Source organism: Vulpes lagopus, chromosome 15 (assembly GCF_018345385.1).
Source record: "Vulpes lagopus strain Blue_001 chromosome 15, ASM1834538v1, whole genome shotgun sequence".
NCBI classification, from domain to species: domain Eukaryota; kingdom Metazoa; phylum Chordata; class Mammalia; order Carnivora; family Canidae; genus Vulpes; species Vulpes lagopus.
Window position 1 is genome coordinate 21,157,742 of NC_054838.1, and position 22,105 is coordinate 21,179,846.

A 22,105-nucleotide genomic window follows, 5' to 3' on the forward strand; every position below is an offset into this window, starting at 1 on the left:
TGGACCAAATCAAAGATACCATGACAGCTGTCTCTAGCATACAGATCATCCAAGGAATGGTCAACCTTCCACTAGTGTAGCAAACACCCACCTCACAAGATCACTAGTCTCTCATTCCAACAGCAGGGGCACTGTCATTTCTCTATTTCGATTTACAGGCATGAGTAAGGTACCTGTCTGCAATGTCTCTCTTTCCCCTAATATCAAGTAACATGTTCTCTTGTAGAATTCTTCAGGATTCTTGAACCAAGGTAAAATGGGCTGTACCTCTCTACTCCTTTCTCTTGGGCGTGGAGTATGAGGGTGAGGACTTAATTCTTTCCAGTAGACCTCTTCAGGATTCTTATCCTCTGGGACACCTGGGTGGCTCAGCCATTGAGCATTTGCCTTGGGCTCAGGGCATGATCCCAGGGTCCAGGTTCAAGCCCCACATCAGGCTCCATCCAGGGAGCCTCCTTCCCCCTCTGCCTATGTCTCTACCTTTCTCTCTCTCTCTCCTTCTCTGAATAAATAAATAAATAAAATCTTTACAAAAAAAAAAAAGAAAAAAGAAATCTTATCTGTAATTCACAACTCTTTTATAACTTTAATTAGTGTAGAATTTTTCAATCACAGCACTATTAACATTCAGGGCTGGATAATTCTTTATTGTGGTGTGATGTCCTTTGCTTCCTGGAATATTCATCAGTATCTCTGGTGTTCACACAGCCGGTGTTCCACCTCAGTTTTGACTTCCAAAAATGCCCTGAGACACTACCAAACATCCTTGTGGGACAAAGCACCACAGGGGAGAACCACTGAATCCTGAATAGGAATTTAAAGTTTTGCTACCCTGTTCTTTAAAAATTAATTCCAAATTTCCCCCAGGTTGTTCATTAAGAAGAAAGTACCCACTGTCTTCATGTATTGACCATTTGGGGATATGAAGAATTCATTTTAAAATTCTGTTCCTTGTAAGTGTACATCCAAAATCCTGGCAGTTTGCAATCTGTTCTTCCCAAAGGCCACTTTAGAGCTGCCATTATGTGATTTGGAGTTTGCCTATTTCCTTTATCGACCCCCGCCCTCTGCAAGGATTGCAGCTTATGTGCAGATATTGCCTTCATCATTCCCCCTTTTCTCACCATCTCCGTTATTCCTGGACTTGCCAACGTAGTTCAGAAAGAGGTCTTACGCACCTGTTGCAGGTTCTCAAACACTACTCTAGTTCATGCTTCCTGCTTCCAATCTTGTGGCCTCATCATTTCCTCTGGGTGGATATCCGTCACTTAAAGGTCTTCCTGTTGATTCCCATGGCTGTAAGATTCATAGGAAGCTTTATGTGCTCTGTGATTCTTCTCCTAATGTTTAAGCATGTTCGTGATACTCTAGGTTCTTTTCTTTTCTTCATGAGACGGTTTATCAAATACTACCAAAATCTCTAGAACCTTACATAAATTATGGACCCGTGTTATATTCATTGCCTTGTCCTCCGTACATAGCTCATTGCTTGCATCTTGGTTGTCTTTGAGAATGAATGAATGACATTATTGCCAATGTCATAATCACAGATGAAGTCTAGCATGGCTTTGTGTGATATAGATATTTAGCAGCTGCTGTTGGGTTGGAGTGAGTCTGTGGGCACATGCATATTCATGACATAGCTAACGATGTTTCTGTAAATCAGCAGTTATTACATGGATCCTCTGACAATGTCATCTGTGTTTAGTACTCTGTGACTTTGAGGGCAGCCCGGGTTGCACAGCGGTTTAGCACCGCCTTCAGCTCAGGGCCTGGTCCTGGAGACCCGGGATGGAGTCCCACATCAGGTCTCCTGCATGGAGCCTGCTTCTCCCTCTGCCTGTGTCTCTGCATCTCCCTCTCTCTCTCTGTCTCTCATAAATAAATAAATAAAACCTTAAAAAAACCTTAGACATTGAGAAATATTTTTGGAGATGAGAAATAACATGAGCAGTGCAACCAGCCATTTTCAGAATATCACATGGGATTTGGACTTGCAGCCAAAGAATTTGAACCATATTTTTGGCCTCAGTAGATTCTTCCCAAATACTTCCGATTTTACTTTTTCATGAAATTTTGCTGGTATGCTCAGTAAGGGGATCTATTCACAGTGTCCTCAGGCTATGGTTGCAAAATTCATTTTGAGGCCATGAAGAAGTAAGGGATGTGGTTCCTCCTACCTTAATATAACCTGGAGGCTCAATAATATTTGTTGAATAAAATAGTGAATGATTAAATGAAATAGCCAAACACCACTGTTATGTATGTTGTCTGTGCCTAGATTGATTAAAGCTTTCAGAATTCTAGAATATGAATCCTATATCCATAATGTTATCAATTGATAAGTTAAAAATTACCAAAACATCCTCTTCATATTAAAATGTAAAACATTCCTTATTTTAATAAATTATGAATACTATGTGGCAAAGGGATATATCAAAGATGCTCAACATCACTTATCACCAGGGAAATACAAATAAAAGGCACCATGAGCTATCACTCCACACCTGTCAGAATGGCTAAATCTAAATAGTCAAGGAATAACAAGTGTTGAAAGGATGTGGACAGAAAGGAATACTGTTGGTGGGAATGCAGACTGGTGTAGCCACTGTGGAAAACCACAAGGAGTTTCCACCAAAAATTTAAAATAGAAATAACACTTGATCCTGGAATTCTACTACTTTAGCTGAAAACAGTAATTTTTAGTGATATATGCAACCTTATGTTAACTGCAGCATTATTTTCAATAACCAAGATATAGAATCAACCCAAATGTCCAATATAGTTGAATGGATAAAGAAGAGGTGATCTACATATAGGATGAAATATTACTTTGTCATAACAAGTGAAGAGATCTTGCCATTTGCAGCAATATGGGTGGACCTAAGGGGTATTGTGTTACATTAAATAAATCAGACAGAGAAAGACAGATCCCATATTATCTTTGCACATGGATTATATTTTAAAAAATAAGGAAACAGAGAAACAATAGCAGAAATAGACCATCAATACAGAGAACAAACTGAAAGATACCTGTGGGCAGAGCAGGTGAAGGATGGGCAAATGGGTGAAAGTGGGAGATAGAGGTTTCCACCTTTTTAATGAGTAAGTCATGGGGATTAAAGGCACAGCATAGGGTATACACTCAAGGGTATTGTAACAGCATCGTATAGTGAGACATGGCAGCTACACTTACAGTGAGCACAGCATAACATATAGGTTTGTTGAATCACTGTGTTGTAGACCTAATGTAATATTGTGTGTCAACTGTACTCAAAAAAAAAAATGTGAACTCTGCCATATTGCTCATGCACTTAGGGTCTAGATTGATCGGGTGGTCTGGCCTGGATTCTTTCATTGTATCTGGCTCTTGCTAGGGCTGTAGTCTCTGATGCTGATTACCTTTGGAAGATACACTCCCAAACTCGCATGGCTGTTGGAAGGAGGCTTCCATGGAGGCCCGTCCATAGCAATGTTCTTGACATAACTTTCTCCAGAAGGAATGATTTCTGGTATAATAATGCTACCCAGCTTCCTTTCTTTAATTTTCCAGGTTTTTCTTTTTTTTCAGTTTTGTGTTTGCCTCACACATGCTTATTTACTCCTTATTCTATTACATAGAAGTGTCACTGAGCCCCCCATCACACACATGGCCCAGGGGCATGGACACCTAACCTGGCGATCTTTGGGGAAGGGTGGAGAAGTAAGGTTTCAGCATGTAATGCTGACTATCTGAGTAGTTTCCAGGCACTTGAAGGAAGTACAATCACCTCAAAGCTGAAGGAAAAGAAAGGAAAGTTCCATGGATTAAGTGGTTATAAAGCACATGGTGATCACACCTCTACTCGCCTTCCCTTTATTGTCTCTCTGTCCCTCATGCTCCTTCTCCTCTTCCAGTTACTCTCCTTCGTCTTGCTTACACCCCTCTTTCTTCCAGAGCTTCCCGTGTTCCTTCTCATTGTCTCATCCTTTCCTCTTCTCCTCCCATCTGTCTTCGGCTCCCTTTTCCCCTCCACCTCCTCTCCCATTTCTCCCTCTTGACCTTCCTCAGCAACAGCTGTGACAAAAGTACTTCCTTCTGCTCCACATGTGCAAACCCTATGCTTTAGCTCATGCAGCCCCTTACCTCCTCTTCACACTGCCCAGCCCAACAAAACATAACGAAAAATAAAACCCAACTCTACATTCCTGACTCAGTTTTAGCTTCCTCTGTTTATTCAATCAATGCATGTGGAGCTTTGATTAAGTGCTGGCCACCGTGTAAAGCATGGTGGCAAGCCTGAGTGTATCAATCATGTGTTCCTAGTTTGAATTTTATTTTCTTCATCTCATTTTCATTCTCTGAATTTATAACAAAGTTGCTCTACATCATTTTATTTATTTTCTAAATTTATGTAAATTCAATTTTCCAGCATATGTGTAACACCCACTGCTCATCCCATCAGATGCCCTCTTTAATGACTGTCACCCAGTTACCTCATTCCCCACCCACCTCCCCTTCTACAACCCTTTGTTTCTCAGAGTTAGGAGTCTCTCATGGTTTGTCTTCCTCTCTAATTTTTCTTTATCTTTTAAAGATTTTATTTATTTACTCATGAGAGACACAGAGCGAGAGGCAGAGACACAGGCAGAGGGAGAAGCAGGCTCCATGCAGGGAGCCCAATGTGGGACTCGATCCCGGGACTCCAGGATCACACCCTGAGCTGAAGGCAGGCACTAATCTGCTGAGCTACCCAGGGATCCCCTCTGACTTTTCACCACTTGGTTTCCTTCCCTTCCCTTATGGTCCCTTTCACTATTTCTTATATTCCACATATGAGTGAAACCATATGATAATTGTCATTCTCCGATTGCCTTATATCACTCAGAATAACACCATCTAGTTCCATTCATGTCAATGTAAATGGTAGGTATTCATCCTTTCCAATGGCTGAGGTCTACATCATTTTAAATATTGTAACACAACATAGGCAATGGATTGAGCATTTGTTGAAAGAATGACCTCATGATCCCTGCTCTGTTTGATGAAAATATAATGAATGTGTTTCTTGCTTAAGCATCTGAGAAATTTTAGTGTCTGTTCAGTTTAGTTGTTTCTCATTATTTGTAGAGTGTGTGCTCGGGAACTCCCACACTATACCTTACTTTCTCAATAACAGTCCTTTCACAAGACTGCATGGATCCACTTGTTATATTTCCAACTATACCATATGTCTCTTCCCAGAGGAGGACCCCAGTGCTCCTGATCAGTGCGTGTCTCCAGGTCCTAGCATAGGGCTTTGAATGTTGTATATAGTCTTGAATTCAGATATATTAGCCACAACCTAACCCAGGAAACAAAAACCAGGGTCCAGAGACAGTATGGTGAGACTATAATAAGCATATCAGTTCCTTAAACCAAGAAAAATAATGTAAAAAAATTGTTGGGAAAATATTAGACAACACACAAGACACAAAGGGAATGTGAAGGTATAGATTCCAAAAGTCACCTCCAACCATAGGTCTGGGAAACAAAAGGAGTGGATAGGAGTGTTAATTCTGACCAGATTGGAAGTGGAGCGCCTGAGAAGCTGAAATAGAGGTTGATCAAGTAGGTGCTGTTTAGGTGGTGCTGGGGTTTCAAGAGTTCAGATAAGAGGTCTGTGTACCTGAGACTCACTCCTTGGGATGGGGGCAGTGAGGAGAGGAGGTGACTTCTCTGGCATATTCTGAGGTCTTTAATAGGTCATGGTAAGACTGGTTCTGGAAATTTAGAAAGCTGCAAAATGGAACTAATTACCTTATGGAATTATCCTCTCTGGTACTTGGGTGTGAGAGTATGGCTGGGTTGCCACTGACAGAGACAGAAGAAAAATCTTCCTTTTCATCCCAGCTTCCCCAAGCCCTCATTTGCAGATTTGGGAAGCTGGCTGGCAAAGAAGAAATGCGGTCTGCATAGGCCTACCCCCATATAACAAAGAATAGTATAGAAAAATGGGCTTGAGACAGAGACAGTAACATGGTAACAAGTACAATAAAACAATGAGTTTAATCCTGGGAATTGTCTATACAGGTTTCCAAAGAGCTGAGAAACTGACCAGCAGAAGGGAATAAAATCTAGAGATTTGCAACAGCAGGAAGCCCCTGCAACCCCTAGGCTGGAGAGTCTCTGGTGGTGTTGGTAGAGCTGCTGCTAAGGTGACCTTGTGTAGCAGAAGCTGGAGCCATGGCAAAGATGCAGACTCATACTTGTTGCTTAGCTTCAGGCAGGAGAGTGGAGGGAGTGACATGCCCCATGCCTGCCAATGCTCCCAACACCTGAACCCATCTCCTGCTGGAGTCTGGGATATTCATGTAATGATAGGAGGGAGAGTTGCAGAAGGCTGAGTAGTGGATCTGAGGGTAAAGAAGTCTATTCTTGGTACAGAATAGAAGTATAATTCATTCATTCAATCATTCATTCATTCACTGCAGGGTAGTGGTATTACTAGCACTGTAAGATCCATGATTTCTCATGGACTTTTATTCTCATAGCCAGCACCATGGAAGGGGTTGACTCACTGTAATGTGGGGGAGATGAGGGCAGTTGAACTTCTAGAGTTCTGAGGAGCAGAAATTCTTTTTATAAGATCTTTTCTTTCAAAGCCAGGTAACCAGATTTCTCTGGTAACTATTTCAAGATTGGCACACAATCAAGTCTCCTAAAATTCTTTAAACATTACCCACTCAAGTAGAATTCATGACTCTTTCTTTATAGCATTGCTTATTTCTGCCATGAAAGCAGTGATAACAGTCTGTTATAGTTGGTTCTACATGGATGCATGGCCTCCACAGCAGAGAACAATCTGGGGAAGGAGGCAGATCCCCCTACAATGGGGCACAGGGATAGCAGGGAGTGTTGAGTTGTTACACGTTAAGTGGCCAACCTTGGAACAAAACAAACTGGACTCTTGTTTTTAACCATATGAAAATATATTATCCAAGTGAATAGATTTATCCCATAACACATATGAGTACTGAGTTTATACAAGGTATGATCAGGGTTGGTTTCAATGGGGATTGAGATCTTTTTGCATTAGGTTGAATTTTCACTGCAGTTTTTAACATGGTGTGTTCTTTCAGAAGAATGGTCCATTTGTTTTTTATTTGATTATTTGCATTATTTGCCACCATCAAGGCAACACTCTTTGCCTCAGTTTCTCCCACTTTCCTACCCTCTCCTGTATCCATCCAGGGGGCAGGTCCAGAGTCAAAGCCAGTGGGTGGGGCAGGGGCTGGAGAGCCATGCTGCAGTTTCTTGGAGATGGCTTGTTTTATCAGGGCCTCAGCGTGGGGTGCCTTCCTTGTCCATGGCAGGACACCTGGCTTCTGATTATTTTCTCACCCCTGATGGATGGTAGACAGTGGGCAAGGTGGGCCAAAGCTGGGCTAAGTTGACCCCTCAGATCTGACTGAACTTTTCACCTCTCTCCCAGTGAGTCAGGAATTGGGTGGAGGCATTGGGCCAGTGCTGAGGTGTGGGGGATGCCCCTGTGCTCCCTATGTATGAGCTCCTAATGAGGATTGGCATACTGTAGACCTCAGGTTGGAGTGGACTGCTACCCCAAGTAGTTAAAAAAATTGTAACATTTTGTCATGTACAATTTCAAACACAGAGAAAACTTGAAATAACTTTACAGTGAACATTGGTCTACTTACCACAGATCCTTGATATTTTGTTTGTTTTATCATATCTCTAATTATCTAGCTATTCTTCTATAATTCATCCCATTTATCTTATTGATAAATTTCAAATTAAGTAACAGCATCAATGCTCTTGTTCCTAATGAGTTCAGCAGTCTTATAATGAACTGAAGTTTAATATTTTACATAGTTCTTTGATTTCTTTCAGACATATAGTAACACAGACCTTACATTTGATAAGTTTTGCTAAATGCATTGATTTTCTTGTGAAATATGTTTATTACCCATCTCTAGATAGGCTCTGAGGCATATTTATCCACACTATTGATCAGTTTTTCAATATTTATCTTCTTTACAAGAATAGGCACTGTTGCTCTGTATAACAGTAGCTGGAGGAGAATAATGCTCAAAAAAGTGGGGTTCAAAAAATTATTTTGTTTGGTTTTAGTTGAATTGAATGAAGTTTTTAACTTTTAGGCTCCATACAGTGTTGGAGTAAAAGAAATGCTTAAATAAGAAACACACTTGTGGTTGCTGACATATATTTGTACAAAAAATGTACAGTGCATTTAAACTCCATATATGAATCCTGATTCCTCAAATAGATGGGGTGATGTGAAGTCATTGGATATTGTGTTGATTTCTTAATGAGAATGTATATATGTTTGGATGCATACTTTCCAATATGTAACCATAGAAATAATTTGAAATATATTGTTCCTTCAAGTATGCATATGAGTCTCCAATGATTTATAAGATTATTTCTATAAGCTACATGAATTTGTATAATTAATGTAAGAATACAAAGATTCTGTTATGAATTTGGTATATCGAGATATGTGATTGATGATTAGAGCATTGGGCAATTGAGCAGATTTGTGTCTATTTGTTTGTATGTATGGATTGAAAAGAGGTAGTGTGAATATTAGTAAATGAATAGCAGAGTGTGACTAGCGTTGTGTTTGTGGGAGTCCTAAAATGTCTAGAACTATGTATTTTTATGTGCATACATATGTTTGTATGCCCTGATCGAGGATAGATTAACATAGTAATGGATATGGATGATGACATTAAGGATGATGAGGTTAAGAACAGGATTCTCCTGGGAGCAATTCTCATATGGCCTGGCTCACTACTCATTGATACCTCCTTCTCTTTTATTTTCACTTTCCTTCCTCCCACCACAAAAAAAAAGAAGCCCTGGGATTCCAGGATAGTTATAAATTTATGAGTACTAGGATAATGAGCTCATGCTACTCTCCCAGCTGGACTCACAGACCAATACATCCAGCTACAGGGGAAAGAACCATCTGCCACTCAGTGAGTGCCTTTCCTTTGGATTGCCCATGAGGGTTCTTATCTAGAAGGTGTCTCAAGCTTTAACACTCTTATTGCAACTTCAGACAGACTCTGACCCCACATTTCCCCTCCAAACATGAGGCAAATATGTTTCCCAGCAAAGTCAAGGAGCACAGACTCTGATACCAGGTTCCATCTGAACCAAAACCTTAATACCAAACTGTGTCCCCTTAAGGTTAAGGAGATCTAGATACATCAGATCTCGATTTTGTCTTGAATGTATTCCATGCTTTTGTTTGCCTCCAATTTGAATTATTTTCTCATATACCTAACTCTTGGGTGTGCAGCTGGAGAAAAAGATGAGAGAACCAAATGAATTGAACTCATTCAACTATGTGATATTCAGTCTTAGCTAGATTTTTAGTATTGAGTATGTCATGGAATATAATTGGTGGTGATAACACTGTGGGTCTGTGGATGCTGGTGTATAATTTGTGGCACTGTGTGTATACGCACACATGTGTGTTCATAAGTCTGTGTTCTGGAGGGTATAAATATGAGAGGATATTTGAAACATATTGTATAATGTCAGTAAGTAGCTAAGTCTTCCTAAATTCTGTCATTGTGGTAGTGTGTGTGACCAAAGGAGTGCATGATAGTTTCTATCTGTATGATGTGAGATAGTCACTATGAATATCTGAGTGCCTAAGTGTGTGTAGGAGTGTAAACATTCATATTTAATGGTACCTTTGTGTGACCAGGTGTGTGTTTATGCTCATCCTGTGCAAAAGAACCACATTGTGCTTGTCTCTATCTTCCTGACTTTTCTTCCTGGGTTAATCACATTTAGGAATCCTTAACTGACACCCTTATGGTCCAAACAATGAAAAATATTTGTTAGGTGGTGGTAGAACATGTTTTCTTTGGGGTAGAATTTTTCAGAGTTGCTCTCTAGGCCAAGGAATGTCTGGAGCATAGATGAAATATGCCCTTCTGGTTTACCTAAATTTGCATATCAGGATTTAAGGACAGTGGAGTATATCTATCTTGTGAGAGAGACAAGCTGGCACTGTGAAGAACCTTTCAATTTCTTCACTAAGTGGAAATAATCTTGGAGTGAAGGTGATAAAAAGCAAATATGGATAGGCTGCATTTAATAAGACTTCTTGGATACGTTGTCTTTATTTTTCCTTTAACTATTCAATTTTATTTTTGTATATATATAAATTCTGCTTTCTTTATAATTTTGGGATTTAGTGTCTTTTTAACACATAGACCAAAACTCAGGAACAAGTGGATTACCCTGTTTTGTCTACCCTATGAGATTATATTCTTTCTCATCCCTTTTTTTTTTCTTTTGCTATTTATTTTATTTTTATAAATTTATTTTTTATTGGTGTTCAATTTGCCAACATATAGAATAACACTCAGTGCTCATCCCATCAAGTGCCCCCCTCAGTGTTTGTCACCCAGTCACCCCCAGCCCCCCCCACCTCCCCTTCCACCACCCCTAGTTCATTTCCCAGAGCTAGGAGTCTCTCATGTTCTGTCTCCCTTCCTGATATTTGACTTATTTCACTCAGTATAATACCCTCCAATACCCACCATTTGCTTCGACGTGGATGGAACTGGAGGGTATTATGCTGAGTGAAATAAATCAATCGGAGAAGGAGAAACATTATATGGTCTCATTCATTTGGGAAATATCAAGAGATATTGTCTTTAAACCTGGGTCAGGAGAAAGAGCAATGTTTAGAGGGGTAATAGAGAAAAGAATTCTACTGGTTAAATGATTCCTTTGGATTCTCATTTGGAGGAGAGGAAACAAAGCAATTGACAAATTCCTTCCCATGGCCCACATACTTTCAGGATTATTACTAATACTTGGATGTTCTCCAGCCTCTAGGCACCATCTAACTTATTCCACTGTATTTACTAATAGAACTAGGAAAAAATATGGAAATTCTAGAAAGTCAAAAGAATAAGGAGTTGGTAAAAGGAAATAGAGAACTTATTATGCCTAAATTCCAAAGAGGAACTTTTGTATTTTTTTTATATTTTAAATACAGATTTTCCCAGTTTTTTCCCTAGATTTTCCCAGTTTTATTGTGATATTATTAGCATATAACATATGTCATTTTAGAGTATACAATGTGATGATTTGATACACATACATACTGCAAAATGATCACCACAATAAGATTAGTTAAGACTTCCATTCTCTACATAATTTCCATTTTGTGTGTTGTGTGTGTGTATGTGAGGTGATAACATTTGATGACTTTCAAGTGCATATTATAGTATTGTGAATTATGGTCACTCTGCTCTAATTAGATTCACAGAATTTATTCATCTTAGGGCTGGAAGCCTGTATCCACTAACATCTCCCCATTTCCCTTACCATCCCCTCAGCCCTGGTAACCACCATTCTTTTCTCTACAGAATGGAGCTTTAATTTTGAGATATTAAGTATGATGGAAATACAGTTACAGAGATATTTTGGATTAAGGCTGAGAAGAATTTTTTTTTAAGATTTATTTATTTGTTTGTTTGAGAGAGAGAATGTTTGAGCAGGAGGGGCAGAGAGGAAGAAAGAATCCAAAGCAGACTCTGTGTTCAGTTAGCGCCCAATGTGGAGCTTAATCTCACAACTATGAGATCACAACCTGAGATGAAACCAAGGGTTGTATGGTTAACCAAAGGTGCCACCCAGGCGACCCAAGGCTAAGAAGTTTTTATAGTATATTTTTCTCAATGTGCACCATTCTGACTACTGTTTACTTTTCCTGGAGTTAGACTGACACTGCTTAAGGATAAAGACAAAGAAAGAAGAGTCAGTAAAAAAATCTACAGAAAGAGATGCTAAGTAGGAGGAAACAGAATTGCCAACAATATTAACTCTGATAAAGAGTTCAAATGGGTGAAGAGAGAGTACGTTTTCATTCAATTTAGCAACAAAGAGGTCACTGGTAAGCATAGAGAAATTTGTTTCAGTTGAAACAGGGAAGTGTAGAAGCCACAGTGCAAGAAATCGAGCAATGATAGAAGGTTAGGTCAATAAAATTGAAATCCTGACTTTCAGGATCTCCGAATGGAACTGGAAAAGCAGAGACATAAACAAGCCTCCTTTCCATGGCATCCAGAGAGACAGTACTTCAGAATGTTTGATTAGGAATTAAGGAAGGTAATAGGTAGCAAGAGAGGGAGGGTTATGTCTTTATGAAGGTCTGGTCTTGTACATGATTATTGCCTGAAAGGAAAGAGACAAAAAGGGAGAGGCTGAACATCCAGCACAATAGACTGATGGAAGAAGTTTCTGAAAGAGATAGCAAGAAATGGAATCTGATGGTGGAGGGCCTGGTCTTAGAGAAGGGGAGACATCTCTTTCTCAGAAACCAAGGGGTAAGAACGGATTAAGATGTGAGTTTAAAATTTAGGTAGTGGTAGAATCACTGTCTGTCATGCTCTTTTCCAATAAAATACCAGAATCTTTGTTTTTTTCCAGCTGTACACCCAGAAGTTGGATTATAGAATTTATCAAAGGTTGGAGTTTCTGTATGAATGTGAGGGAGAAGCAATGAGAAGATGAAGGTACCAGTCCCAGTGGGAGAGTGGGTTAGAGAATAAGTGAAGAGAAGCTCATAGACAAACAGACCAGAATGATATGAGAGTTATTGAAAACGCCCCGAGCAGTACATGGGCATGAGAAAGTAGGAGAGGTGGAAGGTAGAAAGCAATTAATAGAGTAAAACATAAAGGAATTTAAGATTTCAGAGGTGGAACAATTTTTGGTGATGACATGTCTGAGGGTAGCCATGGGACTAGGAGTCTGAGGAGATGACCAAGATTCTCAAAGTGGTAAGTTCACAGAGTAAAAGTTTCATCTGTGCCATTGACCAAAGGGTTCCCAAAATCATGGGTGGCGTTTCCTTTTCCCTGATTATCTTGATTTCTATTTGTCCCAAATTTCCAGAAGGTGGCTTCTGGGATGAGGTGGGGCAAATGAAGGGATGATGCACTTTAAGGTGAAGGTTAGGAGCCATCATTCATGCTGTCTCCTACCTTGATGCCTTGTCGGTCATGTGTACTCACCTGATCATCACACTTTCATGGTGTTTTTACCATGGCCTAGACAGACTGCTGGGCGCTGGTGATACAGAAATGAGTAGACCCCAGTTACTATCCTGAGAGAGCTCATAGGCTAATGGGAGAAGCAGGAATATAGACAAACACTTTCAATCTCTAACCTTTTGTGTTGGAGACAGGATGTCTGAAAGAAAGTGAAGAACTCCCCCAACACATCCTCCGGGGCCCATCTCCCATCTGTATTCTCCCACTTGCCTACCATGTTGAGCTTCAATGATACCCCCTTCCATCCAGCCACACTCCAGCTGACAGGCATTCCGGGGATGCAGACAGGCCATGCCTGGGTTGCCCTGGCTTTCTGCATCCTCTACCTAATTTCCATCATAGGCAACCTCAGCATCCTCACTCTGGTGATTCGGGAGCCTGCGCTGCACCAGCCCATGTACTACTTCCTCTCTATGCTTTCTCTCAACGACCTGGGAGTGTCCTTCTCTACACTTCCCACTGTGCTTGCTACCTTTTGTTTCAACTACCACCATGTTGGCTTCGATGCCTGCTTAGTTCAGATGTTCTTCATCCACACTTTCTCCTTCATGGAATCAGGCATATTGCTGGCCATGAGCTTTGATCGCTTTGTGGCTATTTGTGACCCATTACGATATGCCACTGTGCTCACCAACAACCGCATCTTGGCTATGGGCCTGGGCATCCTTGCCAAGAGTTTCATCACTCTCTTCCCTTTCCCTTTTCTGGTAAAACGACTGCCCTTCTGCAAGGGCAGAATTTTGCATCATTCATACTGCCTCCATCCAGATCTCATGAAAGTGGCCTGTGGAGACACCCATGTTAACAACATCTATGGGCTCTTTGTGGTCATTTTCACCTATGGCATAGACTCAGCATTTATCCTGCTTTCCTATGCATTGATTCTGAGAGCCGTGCTGGCCATCGCATCCCAGGAGCAACGGCTCAAAGCACTCAACACCTGCATGTCACACATCTGTGCAGTGCTGGCTTTTTATGTGCCCATAATTGCTGTCTCCATGATCCATCGTTTCTGGAAAAGTGCCCCATCTGTTGTTCATGTCATGATGTCCAATGTCTACCTGTTTGTGCCCCCCGTGCTCAACCCGATCATCTACAGTGTGAAGACAAAGGAGATACGCAGAGGGATCTTCAAAGTCCTCTATAAATCCCAGAGCTGAGGAAGGCTACTGAGAGAAGTCCTCTGGAGAAAAGACTGGGACTGGCTTGCCAGCTTTAGAAATGCTCAAACACGGGGAGGGGAACCAGAATCTTGATAATTTTGAATATGGAACTAATAAGAGAATATCTGACTCAGTAAGATGTCATAAATATATATTGGACATTTACCATGTGAAAAAGCTTGTGCTAGTTGCTTAGAATGTTATAATGGTGAACAAATCATATTAAGAGATAGATGCATCAAGGGAAAAACATAAAAATGAGTAACAGATACACTGAAAAATGTTTATGGAAACAATGAAATTTTACCTAGCACATAGGCTGAGCACAAATAATTCTACTGCCACCCAGAGTGAGCGAAGTGATAAACACTGGAGACAAATAAAATTCTGCGGATGCTTGGTGCTTCATGGGCAAGAGAAGACACATTTGGCTTATGGAGATGGGGATAAGATTGTGTGTGTGTGTGTATGTGTGTGTCTAAAGTGGTTTGTGAAGGATGAGAGGGTTAGGACACGTGGTACAGGGTGGTAGGAAGAAGTGAAGGTAATGATCTTAGCATAAATAACTGCCTGAGAAGAAATCTTTAGGCAAGTGAATGCTAGGACCTTACTGTTCCAAGTGTGGCCCAATGAACAGCAGCACGGGTATATCTGGTAGCCTATTAGAGAAACAGAATCTTATACCTCACACAAGACCTACTGAATTCAAATTGTATTTTATTAAGACCCATGGTGATTAAAGCTTGAGAAGCACAGTACTACTCTATTCAAAAAACCTCTCAGGCAGTGCCCACGTGATTTGTAACAAAAATAACAAGACTCATGAGTTACAAGAGTCTGAAAAAGTGGTTCTCAAAGTGGAAGTCCCACACCAGCATCACCAGCAACATTTGGGAACTTGTTAAGCATGCACATTCTCAGGCCCTTCCTCAGATCTCTTGAACCAGAAACTCTGGGGAATGAGATCTAGCAAACTGTGTTTTAATTAAGTCCTCCAGGTAATCCTGATATAATTCTTCAAGGATGAGAAGCTTTAATCTAGAATATCGGTCTAGAATATTTAGAAGAATTGCAAACAATTTTGTAAGGGGAAGTTGCACTTTGAGAAGCTTGAGAAGTACAATCTTGAGAATATCATGGGTGGTTTTATTTAAGGATTTTATTTATTTATTTGAGAGTGAGAGAAAGAGAGAGCAGGAGGAGGGGCAGAGGGGAAGTGAATGGGACAAATAGGTTCCATGCAGAGTGCTGAATACTGCCTCAGTCTCATGACACTGAAATCAGGACTTGAGCTGAAATCAGTAATCAGATGCTTAATCGACTGTACCACCCAGGTTCCCCATGGGTGTTTTTTAAAGCTGAGGGAGACTGAGTGCAGGACAACTAGACATATGGTGCTATGGTAAAGGGAAATGCAGACTTACAGCCTTTTACCTCCATGAGATGGTGCAGGTGGAACACTGAAATAGCATCACAGAAGGATTTGATGAACAATCCCTAGCCATTCCACGGTCACCCTGAGGCCCCACATCCCATCATGTGATTCCCATCCTTACCGCCTCCACCACTGCCAATTCCCACCCCATGCCAGCACAACCTACCTAGAATCCAAAATTCAGGCACACTGTATGTTTAAGGCTGCCCTCTAGGCAATTAGAAACTAGAAGGAAAAAAAAATCAGTTGTTTGTCACAGTGAGATGTGGAACCTTGCCAGTTGTCAATGGGATTTCAAAGCATACCAGTCCCCTGACCAACAATTCTCTGAGGCTTCTCTTTACTACAAAGTATATGAATTTTTTTCTAAAGAGTATATTCCTTTTTTTTTTTTTTTTTGAAGGGATATGCCTCCTGTGGTTATATTCTTCTACGACAAGCATGCACTTGCATTGTGCCTGTTCTGGCTTTACTCTATTATGGAAAATCCCAATGATACTCCACAGGGCACATTTATTTCTTTGTTTAAGCTTTGTGGGGGAAAGTGTTTCATAATTTCCCCATGGATGACTTTTAACACATAATAATTCCCTTTTGTTGGGATTTGTACAGATGTTATATTTAGTATTATCACTCCAAATGAGTACTTAGGATTTCTCTTGATTTTTCCTGTCAAGGAATTCCTAACTTCCTTATGAATTGGGTCCCAAGTTGAAAAAAATGCTAATCTCTTGAAATCATGAAGCTGGTAGATGATAAAACTGGGACTCAAACCTATCTATATTTGTGTGACTTTGAACCCCACAGTCTTTAAGCATCCTGGGACGTCTCTCCTGGAGACCTCAGAAGTTGGAGGGTTGAGGACGAAGGATGGGAGTAAGAATTGAGTAGGGAACAGCCTTTCCCCACATAAGTGGGTGAAGAAAGCTATGATCATATCCCCTATGGGTTGAATCCTAGGCTCCAAGTGCTCTTCTCTTGAGTTCTTAGTCCCGGACTTTGTCCACTGGGGTCTAAGCTTTAGATTCTGCCTGAAATAAAGGTTTTAAACCCAGAATTTGAGGGTGTAGACTTCTGGTTCTGGACTGAGAGTTCCAAATCTGAGATGGGATAATTGGGGCCCGTGGGAATGTTGCCATGGATCTTGGGACTTGTCCTCATCTTCTTCATCACAGGGAAGGAGTTGAGATTTTTATTTTCTGTGTGGAGAGAGGGAAGTATATTTAGGGGATGTGTTTTTCTTTTCTTTCTGTTCCCAAGGTGACAGCTAATCCTTCTCTTTTCCCCATCACCAGTTTAGCATCACCCTCAGGCACACCAAGACCCCAGGGTCCTGGCCTCCAGGGAGTCTCACTCAGAGATAGAGTCGGCCTCCTCTTTGGGCTAGTGCCAGCCTAAGGCTTATCTTTATGCCATTGTGAGCTCTGGCCTACCCTCTTTCAATCTCATTGCCATATTACAAAGCTCTCTCAGGTGAGTCTGAGCTTGTTTGTGCCTCCCAGGTATGTGTGCAAGAGTATGTTTTTGTCTACAATTCCATTTGTGCTTCTGAGTTTCTTTTGGTCTCTCTGTCTCTGAAACTTCGAGTGAGTCTCTATCAAGGCCTGTAGGGGCTGTGTATTCACTGTGATTTGTTTGGCCAGCGAGGGAGAGGTTTAAGAAATAAAATCCCCATATCTAATTTTAATGCAGGTTTCCTACAAATAGAGTAACATTTATTCAAATGCTCCTGTGTCCTCCCACACAGGTAGGGTGCTGGAAGGGTGCTGGAAGCTGGCTTAGAGAAAGACACATGATCACACATCAAGAGTTGAGAGCTGGCCTCTGTTGGGCCCCACACGGATCCACAGCCATGATATTCTCAGTGTTATGGAAGAGAGATCTTGGAAGGCAGGACATCAGGCCTGAGGGCAGAAAGAGAGTCAAAAAGGCTTTTAATCCCAATTAAAGGGATTGTTGGAATTGTCCTTCCAGTATTCCCATCAAGGATTATTCAGTCTTTGCTGAAACGTCTTCACTGATCAGAAGGTTATCATCCTGTTATACAGCTTTGACCTTTAGAAAACTCTTCCTTACCTGGGTCCAAGACTGTCTTCCTGTGATCTCCACCTATCACTCAGCACCTCTTACACGCACCCCCCTACATCTCTCTTCTCTCCAAACAAAACGCCTCTGGATCCTTCTGTGCACTTTAAATGACTTGATCCCCTTGCCCTTGAGTGTGACCCACCTGGTTTAATCCTGATCTATAGTGTAGAACCCAGAAATGAAAGCACTCAGTTATGGTCCTGAGCAGTATGTTCATACTTTTATTAGTTCACGATTTCTTAAGCGTGTCTTTCTGTTAGAATTATGTGAAGCACTAGGAAAACAAAAATGAACTAGGCAGAAATTGACCCTAAAAAGCTGAAAGCAGGACAGAAAGGACAGAGGCATGAATGCAATTCTAACAAAATGGAGAAAAGTCTGTACAGAATATTTTAAAGTCACAGGTGAGAAAGTATTTCTGCTTAAACAGTGTTAGGAAAAGGTGCAGATAAAATGAAAGTTTTGAGTATAAATAATAGTAGAAGTTAAGAAAATCATCAAAGAAGATAAAGACAAGACACCGCCAAACCTCGCCCCGAGTCAGGCGTGTAAAGCAGCCGGAGCGGCGGCGGCGGCGGCAGCGGCAGGAGCGCCGCGGCGCCGGGAGCAGCGACCCGGAGGGAGCGCGAGGCGCGGGGAGCCGGTGACAGCGCGAGAGGTACTAGCTTTTGACAAGTTTGCACCATGCGTGAGTATAAGCTAGTCGTTCTTGGCTCAGGAGGCGTTGGAAAATCTGCTCTGACTGTACAGTTTGTTCAAGGAATTTTTGTTGAAAAATATGATCCTATGATAGAAGATTCTTATAGAAAGCAAGTTGAAGTAGATGCACAACAGTGTATGCTTGAAATCTTGGATACTGCAGGAACGGAACAATTTACCGCAATGAGGGATTTATACATGAAAAATGGACAAGGCTTTGCATTAGTTTACTCCATCACAGCACAGTCTACATTTAATGATTTACAAGATCTGAGAGAGCAGATTCTTCGAGTTAAAGACACTGATGATGTTCCAATGATTCTGGTTGGTAATAAGTGTGACTTGGAAGATGAAAGAGTTGTAGGAAAGGAACAAGGTCAAAATCTAGCAAGACAATGGAACAACTGTGCATTCTTAGAATCTTCTGCAAAATCAAAAATAAATGTTAATGAGATCTTTTATGACCTAGTGCGGCAAATTAACAGAAAAACTCCAGTGCCTGGGAAGGCCCGCAAAAAGTCAACATGTCAGCTGCTTTAATATATTAAATGCATTGTAGCTCTGAGCCAGGTCTGAAGAACTGTTGCCCAATTCAACAGTGCCAGCATTCCAACTTTGTTAAACCTACCAACATCTTAAATGGACTTTCTGTGGTGGTACCCTTTAAGAGGCGGATGAAAGCTACTACATCAGTTTGCACATTCTAATCACTTTCCAGTATCACAAGAGAGATTTTTACTTATATAATAGTCCTAGAGTATGCAGCTGGTAAAACCAGAGGCTACAATCCAGTATTACTGCTAAGAGACATTTTTCATCCACCAATGTTGTACATGTATGAAAATGGTGTACTGTATACTTTAACATGCCCCATACTTTGTATTGGAGAGTACAATAATGTAAATCCTAAAAGCACCACTATTTTAGCATAATAAAAGAAAGTCCAAAGAGCTCCTATATAGACTACTCCAGATAACTTCGCTTCTTTGATACTTGTAGCTTATTGTAATTTTTTTTAAGAAATTCAAGGTCATTATCATTGTATTGTACAAATAAGCGCTTTGATTAACACAGCTATATAGTTTTTTTAATTTTTAAAAAAACCTGTGGAGACAGTGATCTTGTCTTTAAAATATGATAGTCCTTTCAGTATAATGTCTTAGATTAAAGACATTGCCTTTAATATCTGTTGGGAAGGAAATGTCCAGACTTTTCAAATCTTTTATTATATGTTTCCTTTTTTGTTTACATAGGGAACAATGTTTATAGTTGTGTGTACAGTGGGGGTCTACAACAAGAAGTGTATATTTTCAAACAATTTTTTAATGATTTAACAATTTTTGTAAATCATTTTCAGGCTTCTGCAGCTGTAGATTCTCACTGTGAATCCCTTGCTTGCTCATGCATAAGTGTATTTGCAATACCAAATATACAGGTTTAGTATTTTTGCCTGTTAGTGATTGTTTCACATGTGTAACGTTTTGGTTGAGATGTTAAATGGTGGACGAGTACTGTGGATGTGAATGTGGGAAGTAATTTTAATCATGTGTAATTGGTCACAAGGCCTAAGTTGCAGTAACTATTGCTGTTTTATTTAACAATGCCTTGTTGCTTTGTATGCATTAACCGTTTGGGTGTAAAGATTGTGTGTCTATCCAACAGGGAGCCACAGTATTTAAATTGACCAACCTAATGTTACAACTACTTTGAGGTGGCCAAATGTAAACTAAAAGCCTTAATTAAAGTGGTGCAATTTTGTATAACTTAGCATCAGTAGTTCAATAAATTTGGATTGCCATGCAAGGGCTTGCATTATAAAAAAAAAAAAAAAGAAGATAAAGACAATGTAAGCAGGTGGAAAAGTATTGAATTTTAAGTATATATGTTAAGACACATTGTCTTCTGAATAGAATACTTGCATTATCAAATACTAAAACCAATTAATTTTTATGAGCTACATATCACACTGCCTATCCATACTAGATTTACTCTCTGTGAAACACTCTGACAGGAGGACTTGTGATGAGGAAATTGAAATTCAGTTACTTTTAGCAGCTAAAGGAATTGAGGAAAAGTCATCTGAAGAAAGGAAGATTACAGAATATTATGATGGAACATTGAGATACAGTTTATCATTCAATAATTTATTACCCAGTTAGAATATTTATTAAGCATCTGTGATGTGCTTGACCCTGTGCTAGTATTGGGTGTCTAATGATTAAAAAAATGAAAAAAATTAAATGCTATATTTACTTTAGTGGAGTTTACAGTGTAATAAGGGATATAGGCATTTAACAAATAATTATGTAAGTAAATACATGTTTGCAAGTTAAGATGTATTTTGCAAAAAAAGAAAAAAACAGATATCATGAAGAATAATATTCAGGTGAAACCTGAAAAAGATTGTTGTGGCTCTGTGTCTGCAGCAATTATACGTAATGCAGAGGAAGCATATTTAAGCCCAATGAAAGAAAGCACTTCGGAAGTCAGTGCATCTAACCAAGACACTGGCTGTAGGTACAGTGAGCTCCCCATCATTGGGAATGTTCAAGCTGAGTGTGGGTGATAGTTTGATAAGGATACTGTGGAGGGAATTCTCTCAATCAGTACAAGACTGGACTCTGGCTTCAGGTCCTAGAAACACTGTTAAGTTGGCGGCCAAATCAATGGGTTTCTGAGAAGGGCCACTTCAGAAGGTCTCCTCGTCTCTTCCACCTGTCCCCCTGTCTGCAGAGGAGGCAGGAAAAAAATGTGCATCTGCTACTCTGTTCTTTTCACTGCTTGTGAAAATAAAGACCAGCTTCTCCAGCATCTCCACATTCTTCTCCTTCAGGTGACTTCCATTTCAGATGCCGCGGCTGGGCTTCATAGGAAGGAAGGACCGCAGGACTTAGAGTTGGAAGAGCCAGATTCTAGGCCCACCTTAGCCTCTTACTGGCTTACTTCACATGATTGTTATGGGACTGAAATGAGGCAGCTTGGTAGTGAGGCAGTGGCCCCTCTGGTTATCATTTCTATGATTCACATTGTCATTTGAGTTAATTTCCTGGAACTGTGCACTCCTGGGTTCTTCCCTTACCATGCCCCAACTCACATGTTCCCCCACCATACACACTGTGGGTCATGGTTGGTACTTCCAAGCCCGCACTGTTAACTTTCTGCCAAAGAGATGAGGTTTTATCAGTGGCGGGCAGTCTCAGGTGAGGCAGGTGAAGCCCCACAGGTGAGATGATTAGATAAAGCCCTAAAATGCTCCTAGCAGGCCCTGCTCTCCCATTGGGTACACCTTCACAGAAGTGATTATGCGAAACTAGCCCACAACCTGTTACTTCTGTGTGCACTACCTTGGGGTATTATGAGCAAACCCAAGTTTATTTAGAGGAGCTCCAGGATGCCAAAGAATCTAGCAGGTGATGGGACACATGGAAATATTTAAGTTATAAGTAAGGAGTGGGATGGGAAGTCTGTCTTTAAAAAAAAAAGACTTGGGGAGTCTTTGCAAGTTATAATTTTGCTTAAAACACTCACTGTAAAGTGACTGGAATATCTGCCACTCCAGTGGATCTAGATTAGTTCTCAGCCTTGAGTTCACTTTGAGAGCTTTAAAACATATTGATAACTAGACTCG

General features: G+C 40.5%; 2 protein-coding genes across 2 annotated transcripts; both read left to right on the forward strand.

Moving 5' to 3' along the window:
* The first annotated feature begins 13,307 nt into the window (after nucleotides 1-13,307).
* Nucleotides 13,308-14,252, forward strand: LOC121476487 (olfactory receptor 51I1). Its single transcript, XM_041730547.1, has one exon. It carries the CDS (start codon nucleotides 13,308-13,310, stop codon nucleotides 14,250-14,252), a length of 945 nt encoding a protein of 314 aa, XP_041586481.1.
* A 4,048-nt stretch (nucleotides 14,253-18,300) lies between these two features.
* Nucleotides 18,301-20,280, forward strand: LOC121476667 (ras-related protein Rap-1b-like). The gene has a single exon (XM_041730806.1). The coding sequence runs from the start codon at nucleotides 18,463-18,465 to the stop codon at nucleotides 19,015-19,017; it is 555 nt and encodes a 184-aa protein (XP_041586740.1). The 5' UTR covers nucleotides 18,301-18,462; the 3' UTR covers nucleotides 19,018-20,280.
* The last annotated feature ends 1,825 nt before the right edge of the window (nucleotides 20,281-22,105 follow it).

Coding starts and splice junctions, on each gene's coding strand:
- LOC121476487 (XM_041730547.1), top strand. CDS start 13,308: ATGTTGAGCTTCAATGATACCCCCTTCCATCCAGCCACACTCCAGCTG.
- LOC121476667 (XM_041730806.1), top strand. CDS start 18,463: ATGCGTGAGTATAAGCTAGTCGTTCTTGGCTCAGGAGGCGTTGGAAAA.